The 27,628-nt window shown below is 38.9% G+C and overlaps 1 protein-coding gene across 7 annotated transcripts in view; it reads right to left on the bottom strand.

Moving 5' to 3' along the window:
* NR2C2 (nuclear receptor subfamily 2 group C member 2) overlaps nucleotides 1–27,628 on the bottom strand; it is a 104,027-nt gene that overhangs the window by 63,030 nt on the left and 13,369 nt on the right. For 3 of the 7 annotated variants that reach the window (XM_055381078.2, XM_031009547.3, XM_055381077.2), the window contains one exon: nucleotides 26,074–26,157. The exons of the other annotated variants lie outside the window; for them this stretch is intronic. In XM_055381078.2, coding sequence (XP_055237053.1) covers nucleotides 26,074–26,133 — 60 coding nt within the window. In that variant the 5' untranslated portion in view covers nucleotides 26,134–26,157. The remainder of the gene's footprint in view (nucleotides 1–26,073; nucleotides 26,158–27,628) is intronic. 7 annotated transcript variants of the gene reach the window in all.

Genomic DNA, 27,628 nt, shown 5'->3' with positions numbered 1-27,628 from the left:
TGCTTTTATTTTCTATGAGTATCACCTTGGTACAGTAAAAGGGTCTTTAAAAAAATACTGTTTAAAAAGGGGGCACTGAGTCTGAAGGAACTGGAAACCCCTAAGAGGAAGGTTCTCACAGTATGTACTCGATGCATACCTGCTGAATTAATAACTGATCTAGTTAATGGTGCTACTTCTTGCATATGAAGTTATGTGACTGTTAAAAAACTGTTGGGAAAAAAAAGAAAAACCCTTAGAAGACACACTTTGACCCAGATAGCTTTTAATTTCAAATTCTACTTCTAGTCTACAGACATACTCCCACATATGAACCCAAGGAGGCATATATAAAGATGTCCGTCACTGTACTATTTATGCTTGAGAAAATCTGGAAAAAACTTAAATGTGCATCTAATTGGAAAATACTTCAATGTGCAAACTTAAATGTACATCTTAGAGGAGTAGCTAAATAAATATAGCTCTAATCTATAAAATATGAGAGTAAAAAGGAATTATGTGTATCTCTAAATCTGAGACAGTTAAAAAAATCAGTTTTCAGAACATCATAACCGGTGTGATTCCATTTAGTTTAAATTTTAAAAACCTATATATTTCTATAGCTACATAAACATGGATGTAAATACTTAACAAAAATTCTGGAAGAAAACATAAACTAAAAATAAATTAAGCCAATTTCAAAGAATCAGTATCATAAAGATCAGATCCTCTGATTACATTGTGATAAAATTAAAACGTAACAAAAAGGTAATTAATCACAAATGTAAAACCTAGAGCTATAAAACTTTTAGTGAAAACACAGGAGAAAAATGTGACCTTGGATTAGGCAAAGATTTTAAAATATGACATTAAAAGCATGATTCATAAAAATTTAAAACAATCAATATCAAAATAAAAAAATCTATTCTTCAAGAGACTCTGCCAAGATAATGAAAATATAAGCCATAGATTGGGAGAAAAACATTTGCAAACCACATAGCTCATATAGGACATGTATCTTATCCAGAATATATAAAGAACTCCCAAAACTCAAGAAAAGAAATAACTCAATTTTAATAATACACAAAAGATTTGATAAAACACTTCATCAAAGATGATATATGGATGGCAAATAATCACATGAAAAGAAGTTCAACATTATCAGTCATCAGAGAAATGCAAATTAAAATTACAATTAAGAGCTAGTACACATCTGTTAGAATGCCTAAGAGTAAGAAGACTGACAATATTAAGAGTTGGCAAGGATGTAGAGCAACTAGAACTCTCCTGCACTGCAAGTAGGAATATGAACCCATACAATGACTTTGGAAAACAATTTGGCAGTCTCTAAAAAAAAAAAACCACCATATGATCCAGCAATTCCACTCCTAGCTATCTACCCAAGAAAAAGAAAAGCATATGTTCTCACAAAGACATACACAAATGTTCACAGCAACTTTAGTTGTAATAGTCAAAAACTGGAAGTAACCCAAATGTCCATCAACAGGTGAATGGATTAAGCATATCTATACAATGGATACAACGTAAAAAGGAATTAAATACTGATATATGCAACAATACGGATGAGTCTCAAATAACTTCGCTAAATGAAAGAAGCAAGACAAAAAAATGGACACATGATTTAATAGAAAATTCTAGAAAATGCAAATCCATCTAAAACAATTAGAAGATCAGTGGTTGCCTGGGGATAGATGTGGCTAGAGCTATACTCAGAAGACAATATACAGCCTAATGCTTATATTAGAAAAGAAGAAAGGCTGAGATATCAATAAGCTGAGTATCTATCCTAAAAATTTACAAAAAGAATAGCAAAATAGGTGCAAAGAAAGTAGAAGGAAGAAAATAATAAAGACAAATTAATCAGTGATAAAACAACTCTGGTGAAAATGACCAGGAAAAAAAGGAGAGATGACAAATAATACTAGGATTGCAAAGGAGACTATAACTGGAGATACTTCAAACATTAAAAATACAAAACAAGGCCAGGCATGGTGGCTCACGCCTGTAATCCCAGCACTTTGGGAGGCTGAGGCGGGTGGATCACCTGAGGTCGGGAGTTCGAGACCAGCCTGACCAACATGGAGAAATCCCATCTCTACTAAAAATACAAAATTAGCCAGGCATGGTGGCTCAAGCCTGTAATCCCAGCTACTCGGGAGGCTGAGGCAGGAGAATTGCTTGAACCCGGGAGGCGGAGGTTGCAGTGAGCCAAGATCGCGCCATTGCACTCCAACCTTGGCAACAGGAGTGAAACTCCATCTCAAAAATAAAAAAATATAATAATAAAAAAATACAAAACAAGGATGTTCTAAAAACTAGATGCCAATAAATTTGAAAACTCAGACAAAATGAACAAATTCTTTGAAGAAGGTACAACTTATTAAAACTGAGTCAATCACAACTAAAAAATCCGAATAGTCTTAACCATTGAAGAAATTCTATCAGTAGCTAAAAATTTTTCCAGGCACCAACAGTTTTACTGGTGTGTTCTATAAGCATTTAAGGACCAAATAATTCTCATTTTATATACATTATTATAGGAGGGAGGAGAAAAGGGAACCTTCTCCCAACTCATTTTATGAGGCTAGCATAAATTTAAGAAAAATTAAAAGTTAATCTCACTCATGAACACAGATGCAAAATCCCTAAACAAAATGTTAGCAAACTAAGAATATTTGTGTGTGTGTGTGTGTGTGTGTGTATATATATATATAAAGAGTATAATCCAGGTTAACCTATCAAGTTGAGATTAACTGCAGAATACAAGATGGGTTTAATATTACAAAGTCAAGCTAATTCACATTACCTGATCAAAAAAGAGAAATCATATGATCATCTCAGATCATAAAAAAAAAGAGCATCTGACAATTGAACTCATGGAGCTAGAGAGCGGAATGATGGTTATCCGAGGCTAGGAAGGGTAGTGGCAGGGATGGTTAATGGGTACAAAAATATAGTTAGATACAATAAATAAGATCTAATATTTGATAGCACTACAGTGTAATTACAGTCCGCAATTAAGTTGTACATTTCAGTATAACTGAGGGAGTACAACTGGAATGTTCATAACACAAAGAAATGATGAATGCTTGAGGTAATGGATATCCCATTTACCCTGATGTAATTATTATGCATTGTATACTTGTACCAAAATATCTCATGCACCCTACAAATATATACACCTACTATGTATTCACAAAATTAAAAATTAAAAAAATTTTTAAAAATAGCATTTGATAAAATTCAGTATTTGCTGAATATAACAACTTTTATTCCAATGTCCTTAATCGAATAAAGGCTCATAGCAAATTGTTGAAATCATTCCTTTTAAGATGAGGAACAAGGCAAGGATGCCTGCTATCAACACTTCCATTCAACACTGTACTGGAGCTCTCTGCCAGAATAAGTCAAGACAAAAACATAAGGATTGGAAAGAAAAAGATAAGACTGTCATTAAATCATAGATAACATAAAAATCTAAATGAATTTATTAGAATTCGTAAGAGCAAGATTGTTAAAAAAAATCTATAAACAAAATCATTTACATTTCTATATACCAGTGAGAGAAAATAAAATTTCAATAAGATATTTACAAATAGCATCATAGAACATAAAACATTAGGAAATAAAGACGTGCTTAATTTTTGCAGAAAAAAATCAAAGAAAACTTAAATAAATTGAAAGATTTTCCATGATGGATCAGAAGACTCAATATGATGAAGAGATCAATTCTCTCTAAATTGATTTATTTAAGTATTTGCAATTCCAACTCTGAAAAGTCAGCAGTCAGCAGGTTTTTGTTTCCATATGTGTATAACCCTAACAAGCTAATTTAAAAATTTAGAATGGGCACAGTGGCTCACAACTGCTTGAGCCCAGGAGTTGCAGACCAGTCTGGGCAACATAGCAAGAACTCATCTCTACAATACTAAATAAGTAAATAAATAGCTGGGTATGGTGGCGCACACCTGTAGTCCTAGCTACTTGGAAGGCTGAGGTGGAAGGACTGCTTGAGCCCAAGAGTGAGGCTGCAGTGAGCTACAACCCTGTCGTACTATAGCCTGGGCGACAGTGTGATGTTGATATTAAGTGTCAACCTGATTGGATTGAAGGATGTAAAGTATTATTCCTGGCTGTGTTTGTGAGGGTGTTGCCAAACGAGATTAACATTTGAGTCAGTGGACTAGGAGAGGCAGACCCACCCTCAATCTGAGTAAGCACCATCTAGTTAGCTGCCAGCCCAGCTAGGATAAAAGCGGACAGAGGAACATGGAAGGACTAGACTGCCTATGTCTTCTGGCCTCCATCTTTCTCCTGTGCTGGATGCTTCCTGCCCTCGAACATCGAACTCCAAGTTTTTCAGCTTTCAGACTCTTGGACCTATACCAGTGGCCTGCCAGGGGCTCTCAGGCCTTTGGCTACCGACTGAAGGCTGCACTGTTGGCCTCCCTACTTTTGAGGTTTTGGGACTCGGACTGGCTTCCTTGCTCCTCAGCTTGCAGATGGCCTACTGTGGGACTTCACCTTGTGATCATGTGAATCAATACTCCTTAATAAACTTCCTTGCATACATACATCTATCCTATTAGTCTTGCCCCTCTAGAGAACCCTAATACAGACCTTGTCTCTAAAAAATAAAAAAAAATAAAAAAAGTAAAATAAATAAAAATTTGTATTGAAGATCCTTGGACCAAGTGTATTCAAGACACTCTTGAAGATGAAGAATAAAGTTAGGGAAACTCAACCTTATTATAAATCCTCATCTCATATTCAAATGTCAACTCCAGGAGGCCCAAAGGCCTAAAGCCAAAACTTTAAAACTTTTGGAAGACAATTTAAGAATTACAACCATGAGAGGACAGGCACAGTGGCTCACACCTGTAATCCCAGCACTTTGGGAGGCCAAGGCGGGTGGATTGCTTGAGCTCAGCAGTTCGAGACCAGCTGGGCAACATGGCAAGACCCTATCTCTAGTAAAAATTCAAAAAATGTGCTGGGCATGGTGGGTGCCTGTGGTCCCAGCCACTTGGGAGGCTTAGGTGGAAGAATTGCTTGAGCCCAGTGGGGCGGATGGAGTAGTTAAATATCACCACTGCACCGCACTCCAGCCCGGATGACAGAGTGAGACCTTGTCTCAAAAAAAAAAAAAAAAAAAAAAAAAAAGAATTATGATCTTGAGGGTTTCTGAAACAAGATACAGACAGCGCAAACCATGAAAGAAATGATTAATAAATATAAAATATCACAGAGTGAAAAGACAAGCTATAAGAGAAAAGATATTTGTGGCCGGGCGCGGTGGCTCACGCCTATGATCCCAGCACTTTGGGAGGCCAAGGTGGGTGGACTGTCTGAAGTCAGGAGTTCGAGACCAGCCTGGCCAAGATGGCACAACTCCGTCTCTACTAAAAATACAAAAAACTAGCCAAGTGTGGTGGCGCATGTCTATAATCCCAGCTACTCGGGAGGCTGAGGCAGGAGAACTGCTTGAACCTGGGAGGCGGAGGTTGCAGTGAGCTGAGACTGTGCCACTGTACTCCAGCCTGGGCAACAGAGTGAGACTCCATCTCAAAAAAAAAAAGATCTTTGCAAAGCATACAACTAACAAGCAGGTAGCAACACAAATATATAAAAATTCTTACTAATGAGAAAAAACAAAACAAAAATAGGTTTAAGAACATACTTTCTTAAGTGAGGAGGCACAAACAGTCCATAAAATACAAAAGCACGCTCAATGTCATTAATAAATGAGGAAATGTAAATGAAAACCACACTGAGCAATAATTTCATAGCCACCTGCTGGGCAAAAACCTAAAGAGAGCACACCATGTGTTAGCAAGAATATGAAACATCAGTAACTCTTATCCATCCAGTGCTGATGGGAACAGACAGTGTATAATTACTTTGGAAACAGTTTGGCATTATTAATGTTGAACATGTACATTCCCTACAATCAAGTGTTCCCCCATTAGCTCTATACACCCTAAAAGAAGCTCCTGCACAGATGTACCAGGAGATATGTACAGGAATGTCTCCTGAAGCACTATTCCTAATATCACTCTCATCCTGTCACCCCACAAAAGGACAGATGAACAACCCAAATGTCCACAAGCAATAGAATCAATACTTGATGGTATATTCATATAACAGAAAACTATTCCTAGTGAAAATAAATCAACTTGGAGATTCATTTATCAACATGGATAAATCTCAAAAACAATGCTGAACAAAAGATACAAGCCATAGAGAAGAATACATATAAAATAATTACTTTTAAAGTTTAAAATTAAAAAATATGTATCATTTAGGAATATACATATAGGTGGTAAAAGTCATGGATGAAAGAAAAAAAAAAAAAAGATTCAAGAAAATTCAGCACAATGGTGACACACTGTTACTAAAGAATAAGAGAAACCAAACATTAAAGCTAATCCAAGTTTCCTCTCTCTGCTCCTTTTTCCCTATCTTCAGAGAACCCTCCCCACCTCTATCCAATCCATATGCACATCTGAGAGCCATGGGCTTGAATCCCAACAGATAATTTATTCAGCTTCATAGGAAAAAGCAGTTAAACTTATCTACTTTCTTGGAAATTGATGTTTACATCCCTGAAATTTGACATGCCAGATACACACCAAATATTACAACTTGGGAGGGTTTGAGTGCTTTTGTTAGTGATTGTTTGGAAACAGCTGACACTCAGACTTGCTCAAGTGAAAACAAGAGATTTGTTGAAAGGATATTAACAGAACCCAATCTCAATATGTACAACCAGGCTATATGGGAACTAGAGAACTGTCAAGCAGCTTCTCTCTCCATCTCCTTCTGGGGCCACATGTTCCCAGAAACTCCTCTTTGCTTTCTTCTGAGAGTCTGGTTAGTCTCCAGGTTTTCTCTAAAGACCAGCTTTGCTTGCTTCCATGTTCCCTAACAATTTGAACTTACATATGGTATCAACTCAAGCCCTGATCCTATATGATCTTACAACTTCGGTGTCCAGTGCCACCTACTGCTAAACCATGTGATGAGTAGACAAGTTTAACCCTCACCTGTGCCCTAGGCCTATAATTATGAAAAATTACAGTACCACTTCATAGGCTTTGTGTTGTTTTTCTTTTTTTTTTTGAGATGGGGTCTCATTCTGTTGCCCAGGCTGGAGTGCAGTGGCGCGATCTCAGCTCACTGCAGCCTTGACGTCCTGGGCTCAAGCGATCCTCACCTCAGTCTCTCGAGTAGCTGGGACCACAAGTACGTGCCACCACGCCTGGCTAACTTTTTAATTTTTTTATTTTTTGAGACAGAGTCTCGTTCTGTCACCCAGGATGGAGTGCAGTGGCGTGATCTCGGCTCGCTGCAAGCTCCACCTCCTGGGTTCATGCCATTCTCCTGCCTCAGTCTCCCAAGTAGCTGGGACTACAGGCGCCCACCACCACGCCTGGCTAATTTTTTGCATTTTTAGCAGAGATGGGATTTCACCGTGTTAGCCAGGGTGGTCTTGATCTCCTGACCTTGTGATCCGCTCGCCTCGGCCTTCCAAAGTGCTGGGATTACAGGCGTGAGCCACCGCGCCCGGCCTAACTTTTTAATTTTTTCATAGAGACAAGGTTTCACCATATTGTCTGGTCTGGTCTTGAACTTCTGGGCTCAGGATATCCGTCTGCCTCAGCCTCCCAAAGTGCTGGGATTACAGGTGTGAGCCATTGCGCCCTGTGGCTTTATGTTAAGAGTAAATAGGATGATACATGTACAGTGTTTAGCAGTGCCAAGGCACAAAGTTTAATAGCTATTATTGTTACTATGGTATGATCTGTTGCAAAGTTAGTTCTGCAACGTGAATTTGATTCTATAAAATTGTCAATAGAGACATGATGCCAGTGTAACAGTAGAAATCAGTCTGATTCACAGGTGATAGCTCCCAATTCCTTAATGCTTTGTATCACTAAGTAACAGCCACAGAATGCAAAGTATACTGGCCAGAAAGCTACAGAACAGGGAACTGTGTCACACATGATGCCTATTCAACCAGGTTCTTCCTCTTTTCTCAGTCTGGCCGTGTGCTGTCCTGAAAATGCTCATTGCATGGTTCCCCTCTATCTTTATGCATTTCTCCCAAAGCTTTATCCATTTATGCAATTACTCAGCATCGTTAACCTTTCTTCACAACCCCTGCCATAAAGCTACCTTCACTTCATTTTTAAGATGAAATCCTGTATTTACTCTGTTTATTAGGAATTTAACATGTTTTGTTAACTAGGTATTTAACTAGTATTTTTATTAGGACTGTTATTATTTTTGTTAGTTCTCTGGTCTATTCCAAGCCCCATTTTTCCATGTGGCTTTCTTATTTTTAGTGGGTAGAAATACGAGACTTTTCAGAAATACATGTATCACATAATAGTAGAAGCACTTGCTTTCCAATTCTTAAGAGTAAGAATTTTAGGCTGGGCATGACAGCTCACACCTATAATCCTAACACTTTGGGAGGCCGAGGCAGGAGAATGGCTTGAGGCCAGGAGTTTGAGAGCAGCCTGTACAACATAGTGAGATCCTGTCTCTACCAAAAAAACATTTTTTTTTTTTTTTTTTTAATTAGCTGGGTCATGATGCACACCTGTAATCCTAGCTCCTTGGAAGGCTGAGGCGGGAGGACTGCTTGAGCCCAGCAGTTCAAGGTTACAGTGAGCTGTGATCACATCTCTGCTCTTCAGCCTAGGTGACAGAGTGAGACCCTGTTCCCTAACACCCCCAACCCCAACGCCGGAAAAGAGTAGGAATCAACAACTCAGCCCATGAGGTATAAAACCAAGGCAGCCAGGGTTCACGTAGTATATAATATGGCCACCTAAGGAAATTCTACAGTGGGGACTACGGGTGGCAATGGTTTTAAAATAGGGAGCAACCCCAAATTTGCCCACCATCAAGGAAGAGAGCTTGGTCTGTCAGGGCAGGAACTGACTGTGGCAGTTTGCATTATCGGTAGGCTTGTGATTCAACCCCCAAAGATAGGTCATTCTCTTGCTGAAAACTCTCCAATACCTCCCCAAAATATATTTTATGTGAAATAAAATACAAACTCTTGACCATGGCCTATAATACCCAGAATGATCTGGCCGTACCTCCCACTCTGACCTCATCTCCCATGACCTTCTTCCTCCCTCCCTCCCTGCACTGCTGCCACACAGGACTCTTCATTATTCCTTTATTGTACCAAGCATGCTCCTCCACTTCTTCCCTGTCTGGAGTGTTCCCCACCTCTGTAACCCCCAACCCCCAGACACTCACGCAAATAATTCTCTCATTTCATTCAGGTTTCTGTTTAAATGTTGCCCTCTGAAAAAAATCTCCCTGAATGTGCTTAGACAGTAATTCCTGTCACTTTTGATCCCTTCCCTTTTCTTTATAGCATTTACTGCTCTCTTCACATTTTATTTTTGTTTAGCTGTTTACTGTCTGTTTCCTGATAGAATAAAAGCTTCATGTGAACACCATATTTATCTTGAAAACTATAACAATGCCTAGTACACAGTAAGTACTCCTTAAACAGTTGCTGAATGGATACATTAATGAAATATTTCTGGAATACCTTGCAGTCCATCAATGAACAATTTCAATTTGGTTTACTAATAGTAATACTTTCCCTGAATTCCAGTTAAGTACAGAAAATACTCGTGCATTTATCTCTATCCCTTTACCAAGTCACCTTAAACAATGAGTAAAGGAACAAAAACAAAAATGTACAAACCCACAAGGACAAAAAGAATAGTCAAGGAGATATAGTGGATCACAGATGCTGACATACTTTTGGAGGATGGAAAGCAGATGATGAAGTGGAAACTAATTTAGGAAAATGGACAAAGCCCCAAATGACTATGGGGGGATATTAATGAGAAGCAAGCTAATTTTCACCCCAGAACCTTGGAAAGGCTCAGCCCCTGGTCCCACAGAAACCTGGGTTGAGAAGCAGGCCCTAAACCAGAGGACTGGCTGAATGTGGTACAGCCAGGTAAACTCACCATTACCACCACCTCTCATACCACTGCAGAAAAAAGGAGGTATAGTCTGTGGATAACTTGAACCAAAGAGTGAACCAAAGAGGTCCCAGACCCTGAGACATCAAACACATCTTCATATGAAGGAGAGCGGCCCTGTTCTTTGGTTTTCACAGAAGTAAACCAAGTGAAAGTATAGGTATTGCAAAGTGAACCTCCAACCCCCATGCTGCCAACCCTATCCCCTGTGCCATAGTTTTAAAACAAGCAAGGACAAAAAGACTGGCAACAAGACATGTGGTACCCTGCAGATAGGAAACTGAAGAATTTTTGCTGGAAAAAACTGAATAGGTTTCCAGAAAGGAAACCTATGGACGAACAGTCCTCAACTTACAATGGTTCAACTTACTTTATAATGGTACAAAAGCAATACACATTCAGTAGAAACAGTGCTTTAAATACCTAGATGACCATTCTGTTTTTGACTTTCAGAACAGTATTTAATACTAGTATGTTACATGAGATATTCAACAGTTTATTATAAAATAGGCTTTGTGTTACATGATTTTGCCCAACTGTAGGCTAATATAAGTGTTCTGAGCATGTTTAAGGTATGTTCGACTAAGCTATGAGGTTCTGTAGGTTAGGTGCATTCAACAGATTTTCAAGCTATAATGAGTTTATTGGGGCACAACCCCACTGCAAGTTAAGGAACATTTGTACTGAAGTTTAGGGTGTGGGTGCTTATCCAATCAATCCGCAGTAAAATCAAGCTAGCTGATGAGGCTTACACGTGTACAAAAACACTTTTTTGGGGTTTTTGTTTTCAGTTTTAAGTCCTTCATTCTTTTTTTTTAATGTTATTTCTTGTGTCACCCAGGCTGTAGTGCAGTGGCATGATCACAGTTCCCTGCAGCTGAGCTGAAGTCTGTTCTTCTTCTTTTTTTTTTTTTTTTTTTGAGGCAGAGTCTCACTCTGTCACTCAGGCTGGAGTGCAGTAGTACAATCTCAGCCTCCCGGGTTCAAGCAATTCTTGTGCCTCAGCCTTCTGAGTAGCTGGGACTACAGGCACACACCACCATGCCCGGCTAATATTTTGTATTTTAGTAGACACGGGGTTTCGCCATGTTGCCCAGGCTGGTTTTGAACTCCTGAGTTCAGGCAATCCGCCCGCCTCGGCCTCCCAAAGTGCTAGGATTATATGCATGAGCCATTTTGCCCGGCTACATCTTAAATATGGACCAACAATGAGGATCATTAGCCATTTGAGGAAAGCTTCCATAGGAAAGAAAGGAACTAAAAGAAACAAAAATGAATTTGGATAAAAGCAACTATGTAAGAAAGAAGAAAACTAAACAGAATAAAAAACTGCAATTAACACTCAAAGAGAATTACAACAAGCTACTGTACCCATGAAGAAAAAGTTGCTATAAAAATAAAGGGAGAAAGAGTTCCCAAAATTAAAAATAAGATATCAAAAATGAAAATAAAATTGAAGAAGCAATAACAGCCAGAGCTGAAAGCCATCTGCCACAATGTATTACTTTCTATGTGCTATGCTTTACATGCAGTAAATAATTTAATTCTCACAATAATCCTCTAAAATGAGTTCAATAATTAATCCTACAGTTGGAGAAACTAGCAAAAGACATTAAGTAACATACTCAAGCACTAGTCAGTGATGAAGACAGATTCTAAGTCAGGAAATCTCACTAAAAGTAGAAGCTGGAGGCAGATGGAAACACAAGAGAAAATGAGAGGAAATGAAAGGATTAGTTCAAGAGACCCAAAATCCAACTAATTAGTTGTTCTGAAAAGAGACTAGAAAAAAACAGGGAAGAAATTATCTAAGAACTAGCATAAAACAATTTCCCAGAACAGGAGGACATGAACTTTGACTGAAAGAACCCTCTGAGTGCACAGTATCATTTATGAAAAAATATATATACCAGGGGACATGACTGTATATTTCAGAACAGAATAGAAAAGATCTTAACAACCAGATTGGGAGGGAGAGGAAGAGAGGTCACCCATGTAGATAAGGAATGACAGTGGCACTGACTATTATACACAAAAGCAACACTAGAAAATGGAAGACAATAAAATGATGCCTTCAAAATTCTGAGGTAAAATTATTTTCAACTTAGATTTCTATTCCTCGTCAACCTATCAATTAGCCATGTACATGTAAATAAAAATATGTTCAGACATATAAGATTTTTGAAAATCACCTCTGATGCACCCTTTCCTAGGAAGCTAATACAGCATGCTGTCCATCAAAAAAAAAAAAAAAAAAGAAAGGAAGGAAGGAAGGAAGGAAGACAGACTCAAGAAAACAAAGAATCCAAACAAGAGAGAAGTAAAGGATGACAGCTGTGCACAGTAAGTTCAAAGAGCAATCAGTAGGGACTAGAGCAGGAGGTCAGAAGCTTTTAGAAGGAATGTTTTCACAGGAAAAAAAGGAAACTAAAAATTCTTCTGATTTGTATAGAAAATAGTATCTGGAGAGTTTTACAACTATGTTGGAGACACTAGGAAGTATGTGTAATAGTATCATAATTATATAACCAGAACACCGATTTATACAAACAGGATATAATTTTATTGGGAAGGAAGAGATGTGGGAGTATATGGCACTGAACGAACACTAAAGTCTCTTCATCTAATGGGAATAAAAGTGGGGGCATTATTACAAATGTTAACAGAAATAAGAAAAGATTATAAACTAGTACTATGAACAATTATACACTGACACACTGGATAACCTAGATGAAACGGACAAATTCTCAGAAACACACAACCTACCAGGACTGCATCATGAAGGAACAGAAAATCTGGACTGGGTGTGGTGGCTCATGCCTGTAATCCCAGCACTTTGGAAGGTGGAGGTGGGAAGATTGCCTGAGCCCAGGAGTTCGAGATCAGCCCGGGCAACATGGCGAAACCCTGTCTCTAAAGAAATAAAATAAAATAAAAATTATATTTTTAAAAAAAGAAACAAAATCCAAATAGACCTATAACCAGTAAGAAGACAGAATAAGTAATCAAAAACTTTCCAAAAAAGAAAAGTCCTGGACCACATGGCTTCACTGCTAAATTCTACCAAGCATTTAAAGAAGAATTAACATCTATCTTTCTTAAACTCTTCTAGAAACACTGAAGAGGTGGGAACATTTCCAAACTCCCATGAGGCCAGTATTATCACACTGATACCAAAGCCAAAGACACCAAAAGAAAACTATAAACTATTCTCTTTCCTGCGGACAATGGTGCAAAAATCCTCAACAAAATACTAGCAAACTGAATTCAGCAGCATATTAAAAAATACAAACCATTACCAAGAGAGGTTTGTCCAAGAAATGCAAGAGTGGTTCAACATATGAAAACTGATCAATGAAAAGTACCTCTCATTAAGAGAATGAACGGAAAAAAACACATGATCCTCTGAACTGATGGAAAAAAGCACTTGACAAAATTCAATAGCCTTTCATGATTAAAACACGTAACAAAATAGGAATAGAAGGAAATTACCTCAACATAATAAAGGCCACATATGAAAACCACCTGTTTCATCAATGAAACACTCATTGATAGAAGACTGAATACTTTTCCTCTAAGATAAGGAACAAGACAAGAATGGCTACTTTTGCCACTTGTACTAGAAGTCCTAGCCAGGGCAATTAGTCAAGAAAAATAAAAGGCATCCATAGAGGAAAGAAAGAAGTAAAATTATCCCTTATTCACAGACGACAGAACCTTATATGTACAACTCTAAAGATGACCAAAAAACTTTTAGAATAAAACAAATTCAGCAAAACTGCATGTTATTACACATAAGAATCAGTAACATTTCTATACACTAACAATGCACATCCCATAAGGGAAATTAAGAAAACAATTCCACTTACAATACCATAAAAAATAAAATGTTCAGGATTAAATTTAACCAAGGAAGCAAAATTCTTAAAACATTTATACACTTAAAACATAAGTATACACTGGTTGGACACAGTGGCTCACACCTGTAATCCCAGCACTTTGGGAGGCCAAGGTGGGCAGATCACTTGAGGTCAGGAGTTTAAGACCACCCTGGCCAACATGGTGAAACCCTGTCTCTAGTAAAAATACAAAAATTAGCCGGGCATGGTGGCACATACCTGTAATCCCAGCTACTTGGGAGGCTGAGGCAGGAGAATTACTTGAACCTGGGAAGTGGAGGTTGCAGTGAGCCTAAATTGTACCACTGCACTCCAGCCTGGGTGAAACAGTGAGACTCCATCTCAAAAAAAAAAAAAAAAAAACACCAACAAAAAAACCATAAGTATACACCGAAAACTATAAAACACCATGGAAAGAAATTAAAGACAACATAAATAAGTGGAAAAACATCCTGTGTTCATGGATTGAAAGACTTAATATTGTTATGAAGTCAACACTATCCAAAGCCATCTACAAACTCAATGTAATCCCTGTCAAAACCCCAATGATGTATTTTACAGAAATAGAAAAATCCATTAACCTTCATATGGAATCTCAAGGGACCCTGAACAACCTTGAAAAAGAACAAAGTTAGATATCTCGTACTTCCCAATTTCAAAACTTACTACAAAGCTACAGTAATCCAAACAATGTGGTACTGGCATAAAGAGAGACATATAAACAAATAGCCTGAACCGGGAGGACATTATGCTAAGGGAAATAAACCAGTCACAAAAAGACAGGTTCTGTATAATTCTTACAGTAGTTATCAATAGTCGAATTCATAGAAAGTAGAAGAGCAGTTGTGCGGGTTGGGGAAGGGGGCATTGGGGAGTTGCTGTTTAGTAAGTATAGAGTTTCAGTTTTAGCAAGATGAAAAAACTGTGAAGATCTGTTGTACAGCAGTATGAATATACTTAAACTACTGAACTGTATACAGAGACGGTCTCTGACTTGATGATCTGACTTATAATTTTTTGACTTTATGACTGGTTTACTGGGTTATAAAATGCATTTCAGACTTGTGATGTTTTCGACTTGTGATGGGCTTACCTGGATGCAGCTCCACTGTAAACCAAGGAACATCCGTACTTAAAAATGGTTAAGAGAGTAAATTTTATGTTATGTGGTTTTACCAATATTAGAGGAAAAAAAAAAGGAGAGAGAGCCAGAAATAAATCCGTGAATATATGTCAAATGATTGTTGACAAGCATGCCAAGACCATTCAATGAAGAAAGGACAGTCTTTTTAACAAATAGTTCTGGGACAACTAGATATTCACATGCAAAAGAATGAAGTCAGATTCCTTATACAATACCGTATAACTGGATCATAGACCTAAACTCTAAAATTTAGTACTAAATGTAGAGCTAAAACTCTAAAATTATAAAGAGACATGCACGGTGGCTCATGCTTGTAATCCTGGCACTTTGGGAGGCCAAGGTGGGAAAACTGCTTGAGCCCAGGAGTTCAAGACCAGCCTGGGCGGCATAGCAAGACCCTGTCTTAAAAAAAAAATTTTTTTTTAAATTAGCCTGGCATGGTAGTGTACACCTGTAGTCCCAGCAGTACTCAGGAGGCTGAGGCATGAGAACTGCTTGAGCCCAGGAAGTCTATGCTGGATGAAGCTATGTTTGTGCCAATGCATTCCAGCCTGAGTGACAGAGCAAGACCCTGCCAAAAAAAAAATCATAGAGGAAAATCTTCATGACATTGGACTTGGCGATAATTTCTTGATTATGACACTAAAAGTACAAGCAACAAAAGAAAAAACATAAATTAAACTTCATCAAAATTAAAACTTTTTTTACATCAAAGGACACTATGAAGAGAATGGAAAGGCAGCCCACAGAATGGAACAAAGTACTTGCAAATCATATATCTGTGATATGGTTTGGATCTGTTCCCCCAATCTCATGTCGAACTGTAATCCCCAGTGCTGGAGGTGCGGCCTGATGGGAGGTGATTGGATCATGGGGATGGAGTTCTCATGAATGGTTTAAGACCATCCTCTTGGTGCTGTTCTCATGATAGTCAGTGAGTTACCATGAGATCTGGTTGTTTAAAAGTGTGTAGCACCTCCCCCCACTCTCTTGGTCCTGCCCCTGCCATGTAAGACACCTGCTCCTGCTTTGTCTGCCACCATGAGTAAAGCTCTCTGAGGCCTCCCCAGAAGCAGATGCTGCCGTGCTCTCTGTACAGCCTGTGGAACCGTGAGCCAATTAAACCTCTCTTCATTATAAATTACCCAGCCTCAGGTATTCCTTTATAGCAATGCAAGAATGGACTACTACAATCTAATAAGGGCTTAATATCCAGAATATATAAAGAATTCCTACAGCTCAATGACAAAAAACCTCAAACTACCCAATTAAAAAGTGGGAAAGTACTTGAATAGACATTCTCCAAAAATATATGAATGGCCAACTAGCATATGAAAAGCTGCTCAGCCTGGTGTACTGGCTCATGCCTGTAATCCAGCACTTTGGGAGCCCCAGCCAGGTGGATCACTTGAGGTTAGGAGTTTGAGACCAGCCTGGCCATCATGGTGAAACTCTGTCTCTACTAAAAATACAAAAATTAGCCAGGTGTGGCGGTGTGCGCCTGTAATCCCAGCTATTCAGGTGGCTGAGACATGGGAATCTCTGGAACCCAGGAGGCGGAGGTTGCAGTGAGCCGAAATGATGCCACTGCACTCCAGCCTGGGTGACAGAATGAGACACTGTCTCAGAAAAAAAAAAAAAGAAAAAGAAAAAAAAAGAGAGAGAATGAGAACTTTTTTTTCTTAATTAAAAGAAATTTATGGCTGGGCACGGTGGCTCATGCCTGTAATCCCAAGCACTTTGGGAGGCCAAAGCAGGTGGATCACCTGAGGTCAAGAGTTCGAGACCAGCCTGACCAACACGGAGATACCCCGTCTCTACTAAAACTACAAAAATCACCTGGGCGTGGTGGCGCATGCCTGTAATCCCAGCTACTCGGGAGGCTGAGGCAGGAGAATCGCTTGAACCTGGGAGGCAGAGGTTGCAGTGAGCCGAGATCATGCCATTGCACTCCAGCCTGGGCAACAAGAGTGAAACTCTGTCTCAAACAAAAAAAAAAAAGAAAAAAGAAATTTAGGTAAATTAATTTTTTAATGTGAACAACAACAAAAACAGAAAAGCTGTTCAACATCACTAATTGTTAGGGAAAGTGCAAGTCAAAACCACAATCAAATATCACTTTACATCCATTAGGGTGGCTTTATCAAAAAACAAAACAACAAATAACGTGTTGTTAAGGATGTGGAGAAACTGGAACCCTTGTGCACTGCTGGTAAGAATGTAACATGGTTGCAGCCGCTGTGGAAAACAATATAGCAGTTTCTCAAAAATCAAATGTAGAAACCTAAGATCCAGCCATTCCACTTCTGGGTATACAGATGCTCCTTATGATGAGGTTATGTCCTGATAAACCATTGTAAGTTGAAAATGTCATTAAGTCAAAAATGCATGTAAGACTAGGCACGGTGGCTTATGCCTGTAATCCCAGCACTTTGGGAGGCCAAGGCAGGTGGATCACCTGGGGTCAGGAGTTTGAGACCAGCTTGGCCAACATGGTGAAACCCCATCTCTACTAAAAATACAAAAATTAGCAGGGCATGATGGTGGGTGCCTGTAATCCCAGCTACTCGGGAGGCTGAGGCAGGAGAACTGCTTGAACCCAGGAGGCGAAGGTTGCAGTGAGCCAAGATTGCGCCACTGCACTCCAGCCTGGGCGCAGAGCAAGACTCTGCCTCAAAAAAATAAAAAATAAAAAAATGCATTTAATACACTTAGCCTATCAAACAGCATGGCTTAGCCGAATCTATCTTACATGCTCAGAACACTCACACTAGCATACAGCTGAACAAAATTATCTTACACAAAGCTTATAAAAAATTGTTGAATTTCTCATGTAATTTATTAAATACTGTACTGAAAAACAGAATGGTTATATAGGTACTTGAAGTATGGCTTCTACCAAATGCATATGGCTTTTGCACCATTGCAAAGTTAAAAAATTGTAAGTTGAACCATCATAAGTTGAGTACCAACTGTATACCCAAAATAACTGAAAGCAGGGACTCAAGATACTTGTATACCTACGTTCACAGCAGCATTCCTCAAAGCCAAGAGGTTGAAGCAACCCAAATGCCCACTGACAGATGAACAGATAAAATGTGATACATAAGTAGAATATTAGTCTTAAAAAGGAAGGAAACTCTGACATATACTATAACATATGACACATGCTACAACATGGATTAACCTTGAGGACATTATACTAAGTGAAATAAGCCCAGTAACGAATGACAATTACATGATTCTATTTACATAAGGTACCTAGAGAAGTCAAATTCAGAGACATGGAAAGAATGGTGGTTGCCAAACGCTAGGGGAATGAGGGGAATGGTAGCTGGTGCTACATGGATACCGAGTTTCAGTCTGGAAAGAAGAAAAAGTTCTAGAGATGGATGGTGGTGATGGTTACAGGACAATGTGACCAGTACTTAATGCCAAAGAACTCCACACTTTAAAACAGTTAAAATGGTAAATTTTATATTTTACCACAATTAAAAACAAAACAAAACAAAAAAAGAATGCATTACCGCCCCCCCCCCCCACCCCCGGCGCCCAAAAAAGACAGTATCTAAGCCCGATAAATCAAGAATTAGAAATAGTGGGGTAAGGACATTTTTTAAACCATGAAGTTAAATACCAGAAGAAATCAAATTTAGAGGAGGCTTGGTGATAAAGGGTAAGAGTGGTTCAGAAACCTGCTGTTTTCTGCTTTAAGCCTAATATTGTATTGGTCAACTTTTAAATGTATGTATATGTACTACTTTGACAAGAAAATGAAAATTTAAACCTCCAGTTAGAGGGCAGGATTAATCAAATTCAGTCCTAGTGAGTTAGGCATTCCAGGACACTGAAAACCCAACTTTGCTTTTCCCTCCTTGAGGACATGGCCTTGCCAATACTGCATTTTGTTCAACAACAGGGAGAGCTCTATGTTTTTAAACATTCCCTTACATGGAAATGTTAGTGTAAGTTTTCTGCAATAATGATGTAAATCCTGTTGATAAAAAGAATAAAGAGGTCATTGGCTATTTTCTCAGCCATGGCAGGCCTTATTTGATGGCCGAGAGCCCCTTACATAGCCCAGGGATCAAGGAAAAGGGCTGTAAAGCCACCTCATTTCTATTGCATAAACATACATGCAACTTATAGTTTAGGTGTATGAGTGATTTCTTTCTGCCAATCAGTAAGCACTCAAAATACTTCAGCAAGTTAACTCCTAAATTTCTCCTGACTCAAAATATGGAGTTTAAAAAGTATCTTTATTGGCCGGGCACGGTGGCTCACGCCTGTAATCCCAGCACTTTGGGAGGCCAAGGTGGGTGAATCACAAGGTCAGGAGTTCGAGACCAGCCTGGCTAACACAGTGAAACCCCATCTCTGCTAAAAGTACAAAAATTAGCTGGGTGTGGTGGCACGTGCCTGTAGTCCCAGCTACTCGGGAGGCTAAGGCGGGAAAATTGCTTGAACGGAAGTGGTTGTTGCAGTGAGCCGAGACTACCCACTGCACTCCAGCCTGGGTGACAGAGTGAGACTCTGTTTCAAAAAAAAAAAAAAAAAAAAAAAAGAATCTTTATTTAGGCAATGAAGAAATACATAGTATATGTATCTATATGTCTGCTTTAAATTTCCAGTTACAGAGGGAAATTTTTTTTCTTTTTTTAATTTATTATTATTATACTTTAAGTTTTAGGGTACATGTGCACAATGTGCAGGTTAGTTACATATGTATACATGTGCCATGCTGGTGCGCTGAACCCACTAACTCGTCATCTAGTATTAGGTATATCTCCCAATGCTATCCCTCCCCCCTCCCCCCACCCCACCACAGTCCCGAGTGTGTGATATTCCCCTTCCTGTGTCCATGTGATCTCATTGTTCAATTCCCACCTGTGAGTGAGAATATGCAGTGTTTGGTTTTTTGTTCTTGCGATAGTTTACTGAGAATGATGATTTCCAATTTCATCCATGTCCCTACAAAGGACATGAACTCATCATTTTTTATGGCTGCATAGTATTCCATGGTGTATATGTGCCACATTTTCTTAATCCAGTCTATCATTGTTGGACATTTGGGTTGGTTCCAATGCTGCAATAAACATACGTGTGCATGTGTCTTTATAGCAGCATGATTTATAGTCCTTTGGGTATATATCCAGTAATGGGATGGCTGGGTCAAATGGTATTTCTAGTTCTAGATCCCTGAGGAATCGCCACACTGACTTCCACAATGGTTGAACTAGTTTACAGTCCCACCAACAGTGTAAAAGTGTTCCTATTTCTCCACATCCTCTCCAGCACCTGTTGTTTCCTGACTTTTTAATGATTGCCATTCTAACTGGTGTGAGATGGTATCTCATTGTGGTTTTGATTTGCATTTCTCTGATGACCAGTGATGGTGAGCATTTTTTCATGTGTTTTCTGGTTGCATAAATGTCTTCTTTTGAGAAGTGTCTGTTCATGTCCTTCGCCTACTTTTTGATGGGGTTGTTTTCTTCTAGGGTTTTTATGGTTTTAGGTCTAACGTTTAAGTCTTTAATCCATCTTGAATTGATTTTTGTATAAGGTGTAAGGAAGGGATCCAGTTTCAGCTTTCTACATATGGCTAGCCAGTTTTCCCAGCACCATTTATTAAATAGGGAATCCTTTCCCCATTGCTTGTTTTTCTCAGGTTTGTCAAAGATCAGATAGTTGTAGATATGCGGCATTATTTCTGAGGGCTCTGTTCTGTTCCATTGATCTATATCTCTGTTTTGGTAGAAGTACCATGCTGTTTTGGTTACTGTAGCCTTGTAGTATAGTTTGGGAAATCTTAAATGCTTAAAAAATACGGAAGTCCCTTTAGAAAATTTCATTCCTTTAATATATGAAAAGCAAAATTAATTCCAGTGTTAGACATGATTCAAGCTCTCACTGCTTTGGTTACCAATTATCATCTGCCACCTTATCTCTCCCATTCTCAGCTATTCCTTTTTTTAAAAAAAAAAATGAACCACATTGTTTTTTAAAATCAAGTTTCACAGTCATTTCACTGTTAATGGACATTTGGCTGACATTCCCACCAGCAACGTATGAGGTTTCCAATTTTTCCACTTCCTTTCCAGTGTTTACTATCTGATTTTTATACTCTAGCCATTCTAGTGGATGTGAAATAGTATCTCACTGTGGTTTTTAACGAAAATTAAAGAAACAGAAAATAGAAAAACAATAGAGAAAATCAATTAAACCAAAAAGCTGGTTTGTTGAAAAAAAATCAAGTTGACAAACCTTCAGCTAGATTGACCAAGAAAAAGAGGGCAGACTCAAATTACTAGAATCACAAATGAAAGAGGATAAATTACCACTGACCTTACAGAAATAAAAAGGATTACAAAGGAATGCTATGAAGAACTGTACACCAACAAATTAGATAACTTAGATGAAATGAACAGTCCCAAAAAGACAAATTACTGAAACTGACTCAAGAAGAAATGGACAATATGAACAGACCTGTAACAAGTAAAGACTGAATTAGTAATCCAAAAATTACCTGAAAAGAAAAGGCCAGGCCCAGATGGCTTCTCCGCTAATTCTACAAGATTTTTAAAGAAAAGTTAATATCAATTCTTTATAAACAATTTCAAAAAACAGAGAGGTCACACAGCTTTCAAGTGGCAGGGCCAGGATTTAAATCTAGGCAATCTGGCTCCAGAGTCTACACTGTTGACCACTATATTCAACTGTCTCCCTGAATTACTAAATTTGAGCACATTATAGGACATCAAGTTATTTCACATCACCCAACTTTTGTAGTTTACCTTGGTATTTGCCACTTAGACGGTCTATGGAGAGAAAAGCTGAATGGGGACTCTAGAGAACATCATTTACATAATCCACAATGTTGCTGTATTTCATGGAGCAAAAATGCATGGCACTTACTAAAGCTCATTTCTAAAAAGACTTATTTTAGAGACAGGTTCTCACTCTGTCATCCAGGCTGGAGTGCAGTGAGGGACATCATAGCTCACTGTAGTCTTGAACTCCTGGGATCAAGTGATCCTCCAACCTCAGCCTCCAGAGTAGCTGAGACCACAGGAAGGCGCCACCACGTCCAGCTAAATTTTTTGATTGTTTATAATAGAGACGAGGATTTAAACCCCAATCTGTCTGATCTCACGGCTCACAATCTCACTCAACAGAGTCTCTTTCTACCAAGATCCTGTCTTTCCTATTCAACTAATGTAGCCTATCTCGGGCTTATCCCGTTAGAGAGCTCTGGGAGAGCAAAAGCCCTGTCCTATTATCCACCAGCATATCCTCCCTGGCCTACGGGAAGGAAACGGGTATGCTCCTTCATTATCTGCTGATTGAGTAAACAATTATCCAAAACTGACTGTTAATTATCTCTCAATTTGGATACTTTATTCCCACTCCATTACTGCCTAGCATTAAAATGATGAAGTGTAGGCCCTCTTACTCATTTAGCTAATCAAATATCATATATAGTTATTATATGCAGTTTAAAATTACTAAGCTCAAAAATTCAAAGGACACAAATACATACTTATTCCTTAAAATAACACTAAGGGGCCAGGCATGGTGGCTCACGCCTGTAATCTCAGCACTTTGGGAGGCTGAGGCAGGCAGATTACCTGAGGTCAGGAGTTCAAGACCAGCCTGCCTGGCCAACAAGGCGAAACCCTGTCTCTACAACAAATACAAAAAATTAGCCAGGCATAGTGCCCCACGCCTGTAATCCCAGCTACTCAAGAGGCTGAGGCAGGAGAATAGCTTGAACCCAGGAGGCGGAGGTTGCGGTGAGCTGAGATCACGCCATTGCACTCCACAGCTTGGGCAACAAGAGCGAAACTCTGTCTAAACAAACAAACAAACAAACAAACAAACAAACAAAAAAAACCAGCAAGGAAATCTAAGAAATATTTTAAACAGGAGGATTGCTTTTGCACTCAAAATTGAGACTGACTTTCATTATTTTGAGTCTCTAAAAATGTTTTTTTTTTTATTTTTTTGCCATGGAAAACAACAGTTGTAGTAAGTTAATACATGAAATTCTACTGCCTGAAGGAAATAAGGTATCTGGCAGAAAATTTTAGCTAGCAAACTTTTTGAATGCATACAAAGAACTTACATTAGCCTATATTAACCTCTTTCCTAAAGAATTAATGATGTTGCCTGACGACTTGTGATATAGAAAGAAAAAGAAAGAATGATGGCCTCTTAGGGCAGCAATCCACATAGCAGTTTCCAAATCAGCCTCAAGTGGAAACACAGATATTTGAAAAATTAACAATTATTTTCAAGGTAATTATTCCTATCACAAAATAAAGCAACAAATAAATATGGGAGTCCTCAAATAATGTTGTTTTGTTATAATGTTGATGAGAAAAAAAAGTGATTCCAGGCCGGGGCCACTGTCTGTGGGGAGTTTGTATGTTCTCCCCATGTCTGCATGGGTTCTCTGCAGGTATTCCGGCTTCCCCCAACACATGCCAACGACGTGCATGAGAGGTGTCTTGGTGTGTCTAAATTATCCCAGTCTGAGTGAGTGTGGGTATGTGTGTGAGTACACCCTGTGACAGGATGGTGTCCTGGCCAGGAGTGTTTCTGCCTTGTGCCCTGAGCTGCCAGGACAGGATCCAGCCACCTATCACCCTGAACTGGAATAAGTGGGTTGGGAAATGAATACAAATTATTGTAAAATAAAAATTCATGGCCGGGCACGGTGGCTCACGCCTGTAATCCCAGCACTTTGGGAGGCCAAGGCAGGCGGATCATGAGGTCAGGAGATCGAGACTATCCTGGCTAACATGGTGAAACCCGTGTCTACTAAAAATACAAAAAAAAAAAATTAGCCAGGTGTGGTGGCGGGCGCCTGTAGTCTCAGCTACTCGGGAGGCTGAAGCAGGAGAATGGCATGAACCCGGGAAGCAGAGCTTGCAGTGAGCCGAGATCGCACCACTGCACAATAGCCTCGGCACAGAGCGAGACTCCATCTCAAAAAGATAAAAAATAAAAAATAAAAAAAATAAAGTCCACAGTAATCATACCAAATGCATGACAATAAACTATGCAGTAAGAAAGCACTCAGTGAGCCTGTCATACTTGTGATTGACTGCATAGTGGTAGGAGGTACTCCTGACAATTTTTGCTTTGCAAACAATTATTCCTTAATATAATCCACCACCATGACTGCCATCACTCACTAATTCACCAAATATTGGGTAAATAATTTTGTTTATATTAGTCTTTAATCTTAAAAGTATGTATAGCTCACATTTATTTCAATATTTAATATTAGAGGTGTTCTGTATCTTTATTTAGAAATTTGTTTTTTATTTTTTGACCAGAAATATGCCATAGGAACTTAACTCTTGATTAGCCTAGGGTAAAACTGGTTTTGTTACATGTGGTTTCACCTAAAGCTGGTTTCCAAGAACCCACTGATAACGTTAAATGAGGACTTGTTTTACAAGCATTTTAATCCCAATACTTCTGTAACTCTGATAGCCCATTCAAAAATATAATAAAATATTTGTCAAATCTATCTTCTTTCATTTTCAGTTAATATTAACCATTATTTGCTGGGTGGGGAGGGGGGTAGGTAACTAGTTACATTGTTGCATTTCAGTTAATGATCTAAAAATCTGAAAAATCTGCTCACCATTTTTATCGGTTTAAACTGGCATATGTATACTTAGTTTTTGTTTAAAAAAATCCTCTCTTTGAACGTAAATTTGTGTCTTTGCCCTAGATATATGAACATTATTAAAAAATGCGACTTTGGGAGGCAGAGGCAGGCGGATCACGAGGTCAGGAGATGGAGACCATCCTGGCTAACACGGTGAAACCCCAGCTCTACTAAAAATACAAAAAATTAGCCGGGCGTGGTGTGGCGGGCGCCTGTAGTCCCAGCTACTCGGGAGGCTGAGGCAGGAGAATGGCGTGAACCCAGGAAGCGGAGCTTGCAGTGGGCCGAGATCACGCCACTGCACTTCAGCCTGGGAGACAGCAAGACTCCGTCTCAAAAAATAAAAAATAAAAAATGCGAATCTCAACCTTTTGGCTCCTGGTTGCAGTAGGACCCATGGTTAATTGGAGGAGCTTTGGAAGTAAACAGACCTGCGTCAGCATCTTGTCCTGCTATAGAGTGCCTTTGGCTAATTACTTATTTTTTGAGACTTGGTTTCCTTACCTACTAAATGGGAATACTGACAGTACCAACCTCAGAAAGTTATCGTGAGGATTAAAGCCCTTGCATAGGGCATGGTACAGAATGAATGCCCAAAGTATGCAATTAGTGTTGTAGCTTTACTATGCGTTTCATGTCAAGTTGCCTGCACATACCAAGCTACTTAATGCCTACATCCTTTTACATAGGTTTCTGACTTAGGATGCTCTCCCCAGAATCTACCACAAAGTTCCCCACCCCACTTACTTGCGTCTGACAAATGCTTACTCATAATGGAAGATCCACCTCCTGGATCAAATCCCTCACATGGAATTATACTTCTCAACCTATTTTATAATAACTCCTTAACCAGGCCTTGAGATCACTAAAGGAACAACCCATGACTCATTCACCCCCATATATCTCAGCACTTAGTACAATCCCCGGCCCATGGCAAACGGTCAATGACTGCTGAATGGACATAATCAGGTCTTCTACTATTCCATAATATTAACGAAGAATCAAGCGTACGAGAAACTAAGAGATCTGGAGTTTAAACTATACCCACAAGGTTCAATAATAATCAGATTCTACTAGTTTTCGGTTTAAAGTAAAAGTTCAAGTCACCTTATTAAAAGCAGATAGGCCACCCTACTCATGCAAAAAAAAAAAAAAAAGTTACAAATAAATGTTCTTGTCATTTTTTTCTCCCATGACAGCACCCTAGGACATATCACATGCTGACCTCCAAGGGACTGTTTTGAAAAAAATGAGCACACTGATTTTTCTTTCCTTTCGAAAGTGAGGGTGCCAGCTACTGTGCTAGCCCCTGTCACTCACCTCAGCCACCTGCTGGGTCCCCACTCTGTGCTGAACCAGCCCCTCCATATTTGTAGCCATGGTGAACCAAGATCATTAGAGAACCTGTTTGGAAAGATGTAGCAACTTCTATCAGGTGGGGAGAAACCAGGCTACTTGAAAAATATTAGTAATCAAAATTCATCTTTGGTACTGTCTTGTGTGGATTTTGCCCTCTGTAGCAGACAGACCTAGCAAGTTAGACATATCTGTATATGCTGCACCGCCTCCTTCAGTTACAGGTACCAAAATTAATTTGTAGAAACATTTCAATTTAGAAACTTCCACTGACAAATATAGACAAAGATGAATTTGGAAATTTAATTATCAGGTCTACAGGGTTGTAACAGCTTGGTTTACCTCTCAGGGAGGTGGGAATCACACCTTTTTGGATAGTTCCCTGTCACAGTATGCTGAATAAGAAGGTGGGTATCTGAGAAAGGTGTGAGATCAACTCTGGATACAGCCCTAGATGGCTATCATTAACCATACTTCTTTTGCTAGTGGCAAAGTGAGAAGCAAACCCTGCTTGGTACTAACATACCTCACTCATAGGTTGAAAGGCAAATACTATCACTAACAAAGCAAGAAGCGAAGAGACTGCATTACTAAAGTGTGCTAACAAGAATATGGTACCCATACATATATTAATTTATATTAAGTCCTCATTAAATTACAAAACCAGATAATTCGGCTTTCTACTAGTAGCAAAAATAGATTTGATGTCGTTATTCGTAAAAATTGAGAAAGATCACCTAAAGAGTGATCACCTAAAGATCAAAGAGTGTGCCAGTCTCCTGGGTCAAGACATTTGAGTACCAGCATTGCTGAAGGAGCAGACTTCCAGTCTCTTCTGCTCATGAGAAAGCTCTCCTGAATATTTCCTAAGCCCTTTCAAAGGCTCTACCACAAAGAATTCAGTATAATCTAGACCCAATTTCTGGACGTTCACTGTTGACTGTATAGGTCCCATGGTCCACAGGAGAACAAAGCTCAAATCTATTACCAAGATTTACATATAAAAACTATACAGTATTATTGAGTGTGCAATATAGAAGATCACAGTTCATTTGCCTGCCCTCCCTCAATCACAAAGTGGATTATCTTGCAATACAATTTTACAAAATATTTTTCTGTAGTTCCTATCTAAGGTATTATAATCACTGGTCTCTATGAAGCTTTTTAACTCTCTGGTAACTTTCTACATCATTCTATTTATTATTAGATAGCCACCTCTATTATGATAATTCTAATTCATATTTTATTGCCAGAATGCTAAGAGAAAGAAACAGGAGGATGAAACTGTGACTGACAAATATGAAAGACCTGGCTCCTGTCTTCAAGGAGTCAAAATTCCGTGACAGCAGATACTGCACCAACTTCTACAATGACATGAGACCACCAGTATCAGTTACTCATTTTCACAAAATATGATTAGGTCTGAAACTGAGGAGATAAGTTTATTCTTTTAATAGATGGTAAAAACTTAACTTTTACTTGTTTCTAGAAGAAAAAAACACAAACATACCTTTTGGTC

This window comes from Gorilla gorilla, chromosome 2 (genome assembly GCF_029281585.2).
Source record: "Gorilla gorilla gorilla isolate KB3781 chromosome 2, NHGRI_mGorGor1-v2.1_pri, whole genome shotgun sequence".
Lineage (NCBI taxonomy): Eukaryota > Metazoa > Chordata > Mammalia > Primates > Hominidae > Gorilla > Gorilla gorilla.
The sequence above is the reverse complement of the archived record's forward strand: the minus strand, read 5'-3'. Positions and strand labels throughout refer to the sequence as shown.